The sequence below is a fragment of the Aulonocara stuartgranti genome (genome assembly GCF_965226115.1).
Source record: "Aulonocara stuartgranti genome assembly, chromosome: 14".
In the NCBI taxonomy this organism is placed as follows: Eukaryota; Metazoa; Chordata; class Actinopteri; order Cichliformes; family Cichlidae; genus Aulonocara; species Aulonocara stuartgranti.
The window spans coordinates 17,218,825-17,233,998 of NC_138950.1; the positions used below are offsets into that span (position 1 = coordinate 17,218,825).

Consider the following 15,174-nt stretch of genomic DNA (forward strand, 5'->3'; position numbering starts at 1 on the left):
TTAGCCCCCACAACCGTCTAGGATGGCAACGGTGGCTGACCCACACGCAGACCAAGAACAATACCTCCTTTTTGCTGACTTAAGTAGGGGAGTACTTAAAGGGGTTGCAATCTCTGATTCTCTCTTTCAAGAGAGTGCTCCCTAAGGCAGAAACACTAACAGCTCACATGAAAAAAGAATATTTTCTAAGTCTCCGTGTCTTAGACTTTATTATGTTCATTTTTTTTGAGTCATGGAAAGTCTTGAGTTGTTCTGATGGATCAAAGCAGATTCAGCCATTTGTTAGTGTTTTGCACTTACTGACCAGTAGTTACAGCTTGCTAGTACTGGGTTAATTCTTGTGGCATAGATCAAAAGGAGGCTAAAAACATTCCACAAAGATTTTGTTCCAGATTGACATGAAAGCATTACACTTGCTGCAAATTTGTCATCTGCAAATCCATGATGTGAATCTCCCATTCAACCACATTTCAAAGGTGCTCTATTGGACTGAGAAATGGGGTCTGCAGAGGTCATTTGAGCACAACGTTGCCATTTTCAAGACAAGAGTTTGAGATGGTTTGAACTTTGTAACATGGTGCATTATCCTGGTGAAAGCAAATATTAGAAGATGGGTACACTGTGATTAGAAATGAATGACATGGTCAGCAACAAAACTCAGACTAGGGCTGGGCCCTCCATACCTGCTTCATGCCCTGGAGGACGGGGCTGTGGCCCCCCCACACCCTCTAGCAGATCATTACATGAAGGAACCTTTTAAAAAACAAAAAACAGACGCGTCCATGCTCACAGGTGTACACACGGGTGATCACACCCACAAACTACACCCTTTTTGGCTCAAGGTGAGAGAAAAAAAAAAAAGAAGAAAAAAAAAGAAAAAAGACTAGGGCTGGGCCATAATGTTAGGCAACGATAGGAAAATGAAATATCGCGATAGAATATGAGTAAAACGCGCATGCGCAGTGCCTTTGTTTTCATACGCACATGGCCGATTGTTGAGTGAAACAAATGAACCAGAATTGGTTTGTAAAAATGGTGCAACTTCAGTGATGTGGAACTGGTTTGGTGTTTGTCCGTCAGATACACGACAAAGCACATTTTTTTGCAGAACATGCAAGCGGCCGTCGTTATTGTCGTATTTGTCGGACTAAGATGCTCTTAAATCTGGGAGTAATCTGGGTCCTAAACTCCGTATACTTCAGGTCAAACGAACACTGCAGCATCACTGAGAGTTAAAAACTGTCTAAATTCTTTCATCTTTAATAAAACGATCAGCATTGCTGCCTTACCAGGTGTAACTATGAAGTTTAACTTCCAGGCATCCATGAAAACAAAATGTATTACATTTAACGGAGTTAGAAGTTAGCAAGAAGCTAGCGGAAGTTAGCTCGCTAGTTTCACTAGTTACCTAAGCATGATATAGCATGTTCTGACTGAGAGATTTCTGAAAAAATTCAAACGTACAGCTCTGCTATCACTTCCAACATAAATGAAGACAGGAAACTAAACAGCAGTGACGTTTGTAGGGTTACTGAAGTTGGGCTAGCTGGTATATAATTATGTGCTACGTGATCGCTAGCTACACAGCTATGTTAGCATAACATAAACAGTGAAGCTGGAGGACGAACACTAACACTTTTCCACTTATAAAAGTTAACGCTAAGGTTCCTCATGGTTAGAGACAAATGCAATTGCATGGCAGGATGCTGTAAACGGACCAAACTTCAGTCAGGAGAACAACTGAGATAATCCATCCACAATACGAGGTTAGTCATTAATATACTGCAACAACATGGGAATAGAGCAGCTGCCAGAGAATTCAACATTAATGAATCAATGGTACAGAAGTGGAGGAAGCAAGAAGAATGAGTTTAATAAAGTTTGATTTATCTGACTGCTTTGTTTCGCTTAATGTGCCTTATAATCCTGTGCACCTTATGGTCTGAAAAATACGTACTGCACACTGCAGTTTAATGTTGCAAAGCACCTCTTTTTAACTTCAGTGGATATTATACATGGTTATGCTCAGGATATGTCAGCCCATTTCTACTGGAAATGCCTTTTGGTTAAACTTTTAGCAAGGAATTTGCATTTGCACTGTTAAATTTTTATAAAGCTTTAATGTACATAAAAACCAGCTTCTTGTTTAAGTGAAAATAAATGGAAGGTTGTCTTTTTGCGCTAGTAATGTTGTGGAGTTGTATTTTGTCTCGCATCAATTATATTGTCAGTTATATCGTTATCGCAAATTTTCAAATATATATCGTGATAAATATTTTTGGCCATATCGCCCTGCTCTAACTCAGACTGTTGAATTTAAACAATGTTCCTTTGCTACTGCCACCAGCAGCAGCCTGAATTGTTAATTAATACAAAGCAGAATCTTAACTAGGTCGCCAGTGAGGTCTTCTGCAGCTGTAGCGCAGTTTTTCTTTGATATGTTGTGCATTCAGAGATACTTTTCTGCATACCGTGCTTGTAACAAGTTGTTATTTGAGTCACTGTGACATTCCTCTCAACTCAACAAAGCAGTCTGGCCAATCTCCTATGACATCAAAATGGCATTTTTGCCCAGAAAGCTGTGTGCATGAAATTCAATGTTGGACTTTTTTTTAAGCCTTCTAATATAAATGCTGACACTATGTCTGGAGAATCTTTTTTTTTTTTTTTTTTTCGCCCCACAAACATGAGCCACATTCAGTGCAGTGAGTTTTCATTTTCAAGAACTATGTATGAAGAAACATACCAATAAAAGCGACCCTAACCTTTTTGACTGTATTCTGTTTTGCAGCTCAGAATGTGACGGTGGAGGAGATCCTCTCATCCTATAAACAAGCCTGTCAAAAACTCAACTGTAAACCTATACCCAAAGTGCTGAAACAGATACAGGTAAGGCTCAACATAATACAAGCACACAGTTGACACACAACTGACAGATTAAGTCAGTGATGTTGCCAGCCCACTAGTGATAAAGTCTTTTTTTTGTTTGTTTGTTTGTTTTAAAGACTGTATTGCACAAGCTTTGGATTTTTGTCTGTTGTTGGGGGAAAAAAAGTTATTTTTTAGTGACAAAGTTATAAAAATAATGCCACAGGAAGGGTGATAAATTACAAAGCCCTGTCCACCTTGAGACTTTTAGGGCTTAGAGGTTGAACATCCCCATTTCAGTCTCAGTCGATTTCAGTAGATCGACTGAGAGTGTTGTAACCGACTGAGCCTATGCCCATAGGGATAACGGCAATGTGACTAACCTGTGTGTGACGCAGGTCCTTTGTTTACTATGGTGTCTCTACATAAAGATATAGTTGCAGTGTATCAGCTAACCAGATGCGGTCTACTGTCTATGCAACATTAGGAACTTTCAAGCTCTCTGCTTATTTAGCTGTGTATCTATTCATTTTTCATAGAGGTGGTTTTAATACTTAATATTACTAGCTAACAATCCAGTTTAGTATGAAGAAACAAGAGCAATATTTTTAACTGAAACGTTAAATACAAACACTGTGGGTATGAACTGGTGTCTCATTTTAAGCAGCAACAAATTGTCTTGGCTCATTATTTTGATCCATATAATGTGTTGTGGGCAAAAAACAGGATGAGCTTCCCACAAATGTTAATTTACCTAGAGGAGGAAAAACACTTAATAATTCTTCCAGTTTTCAACTGCACATAATAACATAATGAATGTTTTATTTTGTTTTATTTATTTATTTATTTATTTATTTATTTATTTATTGTTAATAACAACCATATTGGCCTCCTGTGGACCTTGGTCCTAAATGTCTTGGCACGCAACAAAACCATTGCAACCACAGACCCGCTGCTTTCTCCGTCCTTTTTAAGCTCAGTTTAATGTGGCCAATCCTCCCTCTCACTGTTACTGTAGATATTGCTGCTTTTAGATGGTAATTGCTTTATGACCAATGGTTCAATGTTAGTGCTAACCATGAAAGGTCTCTGCATAAATATGTGGAGAAAAAAAAGTTGTTGCCACCTAAAAGAAACCCACCCAAAAATACAAAATCCTGTTGGTGTCATGTACAACAAAGCATAGATTCAATCAGAATTGTTGTTTTTATTGTTTGTTTATTTTTAATACTGATAATGTGAATTTTGGGGGGTTTGTATACATTTTTTCCTTACTTCTGTTATCCTTGTTTTTCATATCATCTTTAATTCAAGCTGCTCAGGTATTTTGTCTTATTTAAAGCTTAGATGTCGAGAACTTTAGTTTAATGTATGATATTTTTATTCACAGATTTATGAAACTTTTAATCACTATTATTTTTAGCTATTGCCTTGGTATACAATATTAATTTTTTTATGCATTTTGCCTTGTCAAGCTGCAGTGTTGATTTTTCTTTTCATTGTTTATGAAAGCGAACCAAACCATCCAGATATAATGAACAATCCCAGTACTCTTATTTGGAAAGGTCAGTTGCTGACCCAGCTCAGGTTTCCCTTGGAACTAATTCTTTGAGAAACACTGTGAAACCATTAGCCAAATGATTGTTCAATACGAAGGATACAGGACATGTATACTATACAACAACTGAAACTGTTCAAATTATGGCAGCTCTGGGCTCCACTCAACAACCAAGAGGTGGACAAACATCCAACAGTTAAACATTTGGACGGCACCCAAAAATCCTTTTGTGAGGTCAAACAAATTTTTTTTCCAAAAATTACATCCTGAAGGTTTTTGTTTTTGTCATGAAAACACTTCAAAGGCCTGTTAATGTGGTTTGAGGGCATGGTGTGATCCTTCATTGCATGACTTTGGACAAGCGCTGTGATGGTATCCTGTAGATACAGGGTTTTTCCGTAAGAGTGGTTGTTACTCCCGTCAGGCACGCGGGTGTTTTTTGGCCTTCTCCTGTGGGTTAGCCTGCTCAGTCATGTGTCTCATAATCCCTCTAATATAAGCAGTTCTTCAGATCCAGTGGGGAAGCCTCGAGGCTGTTAGTTTTTATAGTTTGCCAACCTTGTGCCTTTGTATGTGAGTTAGTACACACGCATGCAGAGAAAATCAAAAAGAAAATACATTTTTTACAAACCTCTTTGTTAAGAAGAAACTCATAGCTTTACGTTGGTAAATCAGTATTAATGATGATTATGCTGGAAACCTGATATTGAAAAAAGGACACATATTTGTTATACTTAAGGATCTTTACACTTTAAGTATATATTATTTTGATGTAATTTAATGAGTAATGAGGTGAGGTTGAATTGTCCTGCATCAAGAGAGAAAGCCGTGCATTTAATTGTTTCTATTGTATTACAGGAGGAAAACTTATACTACTGTTCTAAAATGTTTTCTACCAATAAGTGACAGTTCAGTATTTCTCATGCAAATGCGTCAGAAGGGATAATTGTTTGTACAAGTAATGGCCTGTCTCTTATATTGACTTTCTTCTGTTTAGATAAATGCCCCAGTCATCAGTGGAATAGTTTAATAGTTGGTCTGATAATTGTAATACTTTAGAACTGTGTTTATATTATTAACATGTGAGTAGCTGTCTCCCGGTTTTTATTTCTGTAGGAGCATCTCATCACCAAGCCAACTCCTTTATTATCAGGCTAACAGGAGATGGGAGTTGGCAGCAGCAGTGAATTAGCACTTACTTCTGTTTGTTCAGTTACTGTAGAACATAAACTGTAAACCCTTCAGTGGGCCTCTCAACTATTTGCACATTTGTACCTGCTGGTTTGTGAGAGTGATGAAGTTGAAGGAAAGTTGGTCTCAAGATGGAAACACATTTGTGATTCAAGGGGCTCATCACATGTCTGGTCAGCTGAAAGAGGCCAGGCTAACATTACAGTTACTTGTGGAACTGCACGTCAATGTGCTAAGCTGCCTCTGTCAGCTCCACTTAGTCTTTTAGTCTGGGTACATTTCCACTGGCTGACTGGTTGACAGTACGGGGATGTCTCGTCATCACAGAAGTGCCTCATCTCCCTCCTTCCCTCACTCGTATTTTGATTGCTCATGTCTGCCCTCCCACTGTACTTCTCCACTGCTGTTAGTCCACTTCTACCCTTCTCATTTCTGCTTAGTCACCCTTAGCCGCCCATAAACATACCAGATGTTTGGCCAGTAAGAGGAGGGAGTTAGCAAGAGATGAATAACCGTTTACTGTTTTTCCTCATTCACTCTTAAGGCTTTCTTTATTAAGTTTAAGTACACGTGGCACTTTTCTGGCTAGTTGTTTGTGTAGATTTGAGGGGTTTCTTTTTTTTGGGGGGGGGTTTACCATTAAGCAGCTATATGCTGAATGCCTGTTACTGCATTAACTCTGACCACAGTGTTGAAACCTGGATACTTGGTAGCCTTGTGTCACATTTCTGCTGCTGCAGTTCCTTGAAGAGCACAGTGTCTTACATGTAGCCAGCATGCACGCTTGCTTCTTATGTATGCATAGGTGTCTGAAATGAGGATCTCACAATCCACAAGAACTCCAGGAAATTCTTTGCAAAATGTTCTGCACCGCTTGTACATCTGCATGCGCTGTGGAAGCAGCTTTATCCCAAATCAGGGAATGGATCCGGCCACTTTGGTATCACATCATCTTTCTGACCATATAACTGTAAACTGGAGTGATATAAACTCTGAAAATATCACATGATGGGGCATATATGGGTAATTTCTTTTATAATTTAATAAGTTTATAGACTACTCTCTGTGGTTAATTAAAATAGTTGCAAGGTGCAAATAATGGACACCTTACATAAACTAATAAAATGTTAGTATATCTTTAAACATACATTTAACCTCAGTGAAGAGAAATTGTGTTAAGATTAGTCATTAAAATCAATTCTTCACTGTTAGACTACATGCTAAATGTTCAGTTTAATTGTTTGTCCTTACTTTAATTGGCAAAACTTGACTGACACGTATTACTGTTTATTTGATTGTTTTTGTGGAATGATGTTGCCAGTGTGTACTACACAAAAAAGGACCTTGTAACAGTCACATTTAATAGAAAAAAGTGGAGGATTTTGTCATACATCACCTCGGTCTTTTGGCTATGAGTACTTGGATGCTATATATCTGTCTTGATATTGGGCAGAAAATCCTTATACTAGATGACTGTGTGAACTACGGAATAGATTACTTGTGGGGACTGTAAAGCAAGAGTAAAAGCATTTAACGAACAAGATGTTAAACTGAAACATGGCGTGATATAGTCTTCCCACGACACAAAGATGCACACCCATGCAACCACTCGCGCAGAGGCACACTCTGCGTCATGCACTATTTTTGGTTCTGGCAATTCTGCCTGAAAGGAATTTGCACTGCTGAAATCACACTCTCTGACAGGTTCTCATGTTAATTGTTAGTGAAAATGTGCTTGCTGTTAAACTGCCAGAAATGTTTGCCTGTCTGTGTTTATATAGTCAACATCTTATGGGTGCTAAAAGATATTAAAACTAATGATAATGTGACGTTTATCAGTACATTTACTTTTATGTCACAGCTCAGTGACTCTCAGCTCTCCAGCATTATTTAATTTCACTGCATTTCCTGCTGCTTGTATTAATAGTGCAATATTTTGAGCAATTGTCATGTGATATTTGTGTGTGTGTGTTAGGGAACTCATAATTTATATGTTAGGCAATGAATTCCGTATACAAATAAACCAGTGTGATCACCTTCAGCAATACACATTAGTAATGACAGTGAGACAGGAGGGCCGGGGTTATGAAGTTCATGCTGAATTGGTTGGGCAGTCAACCGGAGAGGGGGGATTTACCTGTACATAGTGTTGAGGGCAGCACCCTGTATGTTTTTAATGTTTCTGTGGGTGGTTAGGTCTTCTACTGGCACAAGAGGTAAAAGTTTTCACCGTTAAGTCACTAGCATGTTTGGTTTTAAAAGATCATTTGATGCTGGGGCCGGTTAACTGTGAATACAAACGTTTCTACCAACTCACACAGACAAACTCATGATCGTCTTGTGCCCTCAAACAGGCCGCTAACTGGCACTGATACAGGAAATATTGCTTGTTTCTACATTTTGTGGGTGTATGTGTCAGTTTCTCAGTGATTTGTAGTTTCCAAATGAAGCATTTGGGTTTAGAGTTTAGTTTCACTTTTACATGCCTTTAGGTTTTTACTTTGGGACTCAGTTCCCATCCATGTTGCAAGACTTTGTATTAACTGTAACACTTTCTGTAACACACTATCCCATACAGCCAAAATTGTCATCATTGGGGGTGACTGAGCATTCCCTTTCAGTGCATCCTAAAACAAAACCAGAAGATAAATACTCTAAGGGAGCCTGGAGCTAATGTTTTTTTTTTAGCAGCAATTGTTTGTCTTGATTTATGTGATATCTACCATTTCGTGAACTGCCTGCTGAATCACGTGAAGGCTTGAACATGTGAAAAGAAAAGATTGCTTCAATGGGGAAACCCTTCCTGACACTACTTGTTTTTGTTTCTGTAGGAACTGAAAGACCTGACACAACGAAATGAGTGCTTAGATTTAAAAGGTAAGTACCAGACCAAAAAAACAAAACCCCCACTACAACAGTCACAAACGATACAGTACAATTAACAGTGTAACATGTGGAAAATAGTAATTGCAGTTTTTCTAACTTTAATTTATAAACAGCATCTAATACTGCATGGCTGAATGGTTAATTGATCAAGTGTATGTGGATATATTTTAGGTGAAAAGCTGGACTACAAGGCATGCGAGTCTCTGGAAGAGATTTTGAAGAGGGTCCAGTTTAAATTGGTGGACCTGGAGCAAACCAACCTGGATGAAGATGTAAGATGCTTTAAATATCTGCTTCTCCCCCTTTTCTCATCTTCTTTCATGTTTGATTCATGCTTTCAGTTACACTCTCATTAACTTTTCCACGATTACAGGACTAGCAGGACATGAAGTATGTGGTCACGAGTTTTCTGATTACCCCAGATGTCTACTTGTGTAAACACCATTAAAATGTTTGGGCTGCAGACATGCACAGATAGACAGTGTCGTAGTGTGGAACACATGGACACTGACCACTTCCTGTCACACACCCTCCAGAACACACATACTCTGTTGCCAGAGTCATACAGGAAGAAGTTTGCTTTGGACCAGAAAGTTTAATTACTGCTCATTACGTAATTCCTGTCTGTCAAAACTGTGTCAGTACTTCCACTCTTTAACTGCAGAATTAATTTAGCTCCCTGTCACCTGCTGTTAACGGCACGTTTGCAGAGTCTGTTAACTTGCAGTCCTTGAGGTCTTGGAAACCTGATGGTTCTGGGCAGCTTTCACTTTATTTAATCATGGTTAGTTAATAATGCCGAAATATTTTCTTCAGTGACCTTAAAGACAAAGTAACTCGATGTCTTTAAATATTAAAATATGCATCAGTGTTTTATGTTATTATTTAGAGCAAGGGTCTCAAACCTAAGTGAGCTGTGAGCCCCTGCAGGCACTGTTATCTGATTGGAAGGCGACTTCAGTGTTCAAGTAGTACAAACAAACAAGAAAAAAACCTACCAGTATTTCCTAAAATGTAGTGTTTTGTTTGTTTGTTTGTTTGTTTGTTTTTATTTCAAATATTGTATGTGAAAACCAAACTGCAAATGTGAATGCATTTTTTTCTCACTCTTAACTAACTGAAGCCTTTCATTGAACTACCAAATAAACAAACAAACTTTATTTCTGGCCAGACACGTGGCAGGACTTCTGCTATAATTTTGTGCACAAAATAAAAATGCAGACATAAGTGTACCCATTAGTTTTTGACTTCTAGTGAAAAATGTTTTCTTTATGAAGAACTCTCTCACTGAACTAACACAGCCAATAGCTCAACATATTTGTACTCTCTGCTCATATTACCTTCATATTAAATAATTTTTTGGTTTTAAAGAACTTATTTTAACATTGCACTCAACAACAAACAAAATCTCTCTAAGAAAAAAAAGTAATTTCGAGGACCAAATTGCATTAGATTTCTTCAATCAGTATACAATTAACATAATATTAATATAATTGCTAAAGCACTTCTGGATGGATAAAAACTGCATTTCGTTGCCGTTGACCCCTGATTTAGAGACTATGCATGTGAAGGACAGATGAGTAGTGATCTCAGCAGATGTAAACAGTGGTTCTTTCCTGGTGTTTGTAAAAGAACCTCTTCAGAGTAAAAAAACATACATGCCAGAATATTTATAGACCACAGATAACAAAAGTTATTTTTAGATAAATAGAGGTCACCATAAAAGCACCAGCAAATTCTTGTTTGAATGAATGGGATTTTTGTTGGGGAAGTCTCCAACAAAAATCCCATTCATTCAAAGTAGTTTCACTTCATAGTTTCCCCTGGTCATCCATGCCCTACCTGTAATGGCACTGACCCCACCAGTGGGTCTTGTGTCACAGTTTCAAACCTAACAAAAGTTTATACATCCATTTACGGACCTGCTTCAGTTAACCAGTAACAAGTCTGCCGGCTCTAACTAATTTGCCTATTGTGATCCAGTCACAATGTTCGCACAGTCCAGATGGAAAAAATACATTTTAATACCAGGTGTAAATGCAGTGAGCCATGGATCAGTTTTCATGCACTAGATAAACATATCCAGACAACCAAATGGATAACATTTTTCTACCAGTGCTGAAGGGCTTCTGCGCAAATATTGGCAGATGTTTTGTGTAGGGCTTAAAGAGTGCATTATCAGCTCCGGAGCATCGATACCGCAAAAATTGTATCACCGCATTCCATCTCACAAGTTCTTCTACTAATTAAATTGGAGAGACATTATGTGTCATTGTATGGTTTTTTGGACTGAAATAAAATCTAAAAAATATATATAATTAAGTAACAGTGTAGAGTGATGGTTTTTGTTGTTGTTGTTTTTTGTTTCTTTTTTTTAATTTCACCCAACATGCAACATTACCCCAGAAATGTGAATAAAGTGGCAGAATGAGTCATCGACTGAGTCACCAGAGAGCAGTTTTTCAGTCTCAGGCAAGTGTCTCGCCTTGGGCTGAGATGAAATGAAGCTCTGAAAGGAGAAAATACTGAAGTAGTGTTGCCGGATGAGCTGGGATTAGAGGAAGCTGGCATAGAAAATAAATCGACTCGGGAAGAGGATGGGTTCATTTTTGAGTGGGTGTGAGAGGTATACAGTAGATGGCTTGATTTGGCTCGTACTTGACTCGACTGTGCAGCAGTGGCGTCTTGTTGGGAATGAAATGGGAAGATGAAAGGAGAAAAATGGTTAGAAAGAGATGTTTTAAGAAGCCTGTGAAGGCGCAAGCACGGGAAGCAGAGTTACAGGATGGCTTTTATTGGACTGAATGACTCATCTTCCTCCACCCTGTAGATAAACACACATTGCTGTATACTCGGTAATGTCTTCCAGTATAAACGAATGCAAAGTGGAAAGGTTAGGAGATACTATGCAGTAGCATAGCCTGTCTGACTTTGTTAGTTTTTATCAGCATCAGAAAAGGATAATCTCACATTTAATCTGGATCACCTCCTGCAGTTGGTTGATCAGTTGTGGGGTCAGTTTATTTATTTATTTCAATATTATTGTATGTTTATTTATTTATTTTTTCCATTGAAACAGATGAGAAACTCAGAATCCAGTCATGAGATCTAGTGTTGCAGCAGCAAGCTGATATGCTCAGCTATGAGTTATATTTGGAAAATAGGAAAAGCAAAAGAACCAGACATCCATCCTCACTACGGTGCCATCATCTTTATGTAGTTTTTCAGGAATTACTGATATACTGAGTTGCCCCTCTGACATCATTATTAAAGCCAGATTAAAACACTGATCATGAGTGCACTTATGTCATCCTTGATCACCTGATATTTAATTTTAGTCCTGCCTCTGATTCTTACCACGCACATTTGGAGTCTTACAATCACACAGCACTTTGGTTTTTGCAGTACTCTGGAATATTTCAGAAACAACATGATGATGTTGCTTGATGGACGTCAAGTTAATCAAGCATTTTGTACTTTACTTTTCAACCAAAAGAGCCTTTACACAGTTCCATTCAAAGCGTGAACCTTTTCAGCTTCTTTTTCACAGTTTCATGTGTGATCACAAAGTGCACCAGACCTCCTCCAATGTGTCAAAACAGTGACTCTTCTACATGAACTTCGTGTTGTTTAAAAGGATAAAGTTGCAGGAAGCCAAATCCGCTAAGTAGAATGAGAGGTCAGTGCCAAAATCCTCAGTGTTTAAGTGTGCTGGGTGTAGAAGAACAGTAGTTTAACCACAGTTCAGGTACTCACCCCAAACACAAACTCTGACAGCTCAGGGAGTTAAAATCGAGCTCATTATTCACAGTCTCACTGTTAGGGATGATTTCACAGTGCATGACCATGTCACCAGTGATGACAGCTGTTGGTGAGGCTGGTTTTATTTAGGAAGCCTGTGAAGGTGATGATTGTACCCAATGTTCTCTCTAAGCTGCTCGCGTGCGCAATTGCGCACTGCTGGCACGGTCTCCGTGCACAGAAAATCTGCGTTGCGCACAAAAAAAAAATCTAACCTGAATTGAAATTAAATTGTTTTAGCTAGCAAAGCGGCGTGGCTGATGTGGAGTGAAGCCACGTTAAGGACAACGTGTACAACCATTGGAGATGTGAGCAGGACAGACGGAACAATTGACGGGAAAAGTGTGGACTTTATACCTGTTTTTAAATTGTGTTGATAGGCCACGTAAAACCGGAGTTATGATAAAATATATGCAATGTTTGGTTTTCTTCCTGAATGCTATCGTTGTTTATATTTACTGCGGGAAGAAACAGTAAAAACGGCGTTTTATAAGGAAAGCGCTCGAAAACACTCTCTGCCTGTGAGCAAAGACAAGACCAAAAAAGCCTGCCCTTTCCTATTGGTGGAAAAATGTATCATGTCGACCAATCAAAAAATTATATGGTAACATGGCATTTAGTTGTTTAGGAAGGGGGGAAGTTTTAGGAGTTGTGGCGGTGTTTTGAGATGTGAGAGATTTGCCACATTTAGCGCAAATCTTGCGTAGTTAGTGTGTAGTGTTGTCAATAGTTTTGTTGCGTCTGCCAGAACAATGATGCGACTACTGAATGTTACAGGTGTTACAGGAGTGATACATCTCCTGTCGTCAGGCCTGCAGGTATCAGGCTGTTGTTCTCCTTTATCTCATAGTGGACAGAAATTATTTTTTGGAGTGGCACAAATGATTTGTGTGGCATCAGATTTGATGCAGAACAGCTGATTATTCTTAAAATAGTTTTAACTGTTTATTTAAAAAAAACGCCTTGGCTGCATTTTTAGGTAAACAGCTGCAAAAAACTTTGTTGTTTGCATAACTCAGTTACTTTTTTGAAGGAGTAACTATATATTTAATTGCCCAACAATCATTATATACTGTATTTTGCAGACAGAGTTACAGGACTCTCTCCCAGACCACAGGCTCATACTCATAATGCAAGTCAGAGCTTTATATATATATTCTTGTGTTTTCAAAATTGGAGTTTAAGTTATTTTTACTTCCAGTAGTGTTAACATACTACACAGGTCATGAACAAGATTTCTTTTTTTAAATTTTCATTGTAAGTAGTCTAACATAAATGTAAATGCTGTAATTTGATTATTTCAATAAACCATGTAACTTGGATGGATTCAGTGCTGGCGTGACCACAGTGCACACGTCTACTGTTGCTCACAGTGCTCCAAGGGTCCGCTCAGGGAGTTTGCGTGTTCGCTCAGACACATGAAACATTAGAGGGAACATTGATTGTACCATGCATAGGTGAATTGCAAGTTGTCAGAATTTGTGGACTGAACCTTGTCTGAACCTCAGCACTTCTCACCTGCCTTGAGGGATTGTTACCCTGGCAACTACAACTGCTCCAAGCTGCATTACAACATCTCTTCCAGCGTTGTAACACTATGGACCAACTGTGAGAGTTCTTTAAGTTGTTAGATTTTAATCTGTTGGTTAATGTTTCTCCTATTCTCTCCCTCTTCCTCCCCCTCAGGGTGCCTCAGCTCTCTTTGACATGATAGAGTACTATGAGTCGGCCACACATCTCAACATCTCCTTCAACAAGCACATTGGCACACGAGGATGGCAGGCCGCAGCTCACATGATGCGAAAGGTGAGAGATCATCCTCCCATACACCAACAACTACAGTGTGCAAAGGTCATGGTGTTGAGCAGAGTTGAACTCTTAACCCTTGAAAGACCAGGAGGGTTGTTTCTGCCCATACAGCTACCCTTCAGGAAAAAGTGGTCATCAGGCTCTTAGTAATGCAAACTGCAATAGTAGGAGCTAACCTGGCACAATAACAACTAGTAAACAAATTTAAAGTTAAATAAATGAAAACGACTGTCACTAAATTTAAAAAAAGAAAGTCAGTTAAACATTCATCATTCTAAAATAACACATGATTTAAAAAAGAGAGATTATAAAAGTAAGCACACTAAATGAAGTGCATTGGGACATAGTGTCAAAGCAGTGTGTGAAAAATGAAGGACATTCTTGGTATTTAGTAAAAGAAATTGGGGTAAGTATCAGTTAGGGTCTGCAAAGCGAGGCTTGTTTTGCGGCCACATGACCTGGGAATCTTGCAGTTATTGAGTTGTTTGTCAACTCGTCTTTATACCAAAGTACCAAGGAGTCAAATGTGAGGCCATCTGTCTGACAGCTGAAGCGTGTCTGATATTGTGTCATGCAACAGGATCTCAAGCACAGCAGCAGGTCTAAAACAGAAATGCTGAAAAAGAAAAGAATCAAGGTGAATGTCAACCCTGAATGAAACGCTGTCACTGGTCCTTAAAAGAGCTGTACATGAATAAATCCTTGCAAATCTCAATGAACTGAATAGAACAGAGTGTGCCAGAATTTCTTTACAATGATGTGAGCAACTCCTTAGCGTTTTTTTTTCCTTCTAATAGTCCCACTAGGACCAGTTTTCTGTTATGTGCTGATTTAGAAAACCTTAAAATCAAGAGGATGTGCTTTTGTTTTGCACATGAAAAAAACAAGTAGTAAAACAATAGTTGAACTGTGACAGAAGATGATGGAATGACTGAAAGAAATAAGATCTGTCCTCAGAAAAGTCACTGAAGACAATTTACACAAGTGATTGAAAAATGTAAAAAGGCTTTGTTTTTAGTGAGAAAGCTCTTCAGGCTGAAGCTCAAACTGTTGCTTACTTG

The 15,174-nt window shown here is 38.5% G+C and overlaps 1 protein-coding gene across 1 annotated transcript in view; it reads left to right on the top strand.

Moving 5' to 3' along the window:
* The window catches only part of ppp1r37 (protein phosphatase 1, regulatory subunit 37), a 48,763-nt gene that overhangs the window by 18,066 nt on the left and 15,523 nt on the right, over positions 1 to 15,174 (top strand). Inside the window, exons 2-5 of the mRNA XM_082504163.1 lie at positions 2,792 to 2,889; positions 8,449 to 8,494; positions 8,675 to 8,775; positions 13,991 to 14,110. Coding sequence (XP_082360289.1) covers positions 2,792 to 2,889; positions 8,449 to 8,494; positions 8,675 to 8,775; positions 13,991 to 14,110 — 365 coding nt within the window. The remainder of the gene's footprint in view (positions 1 to 2,791; positions 2,890 to 8,448; positions 8,495 to 8,674; positions 8,776 to 13,990; positions 14,111 to 15,174) is intronic.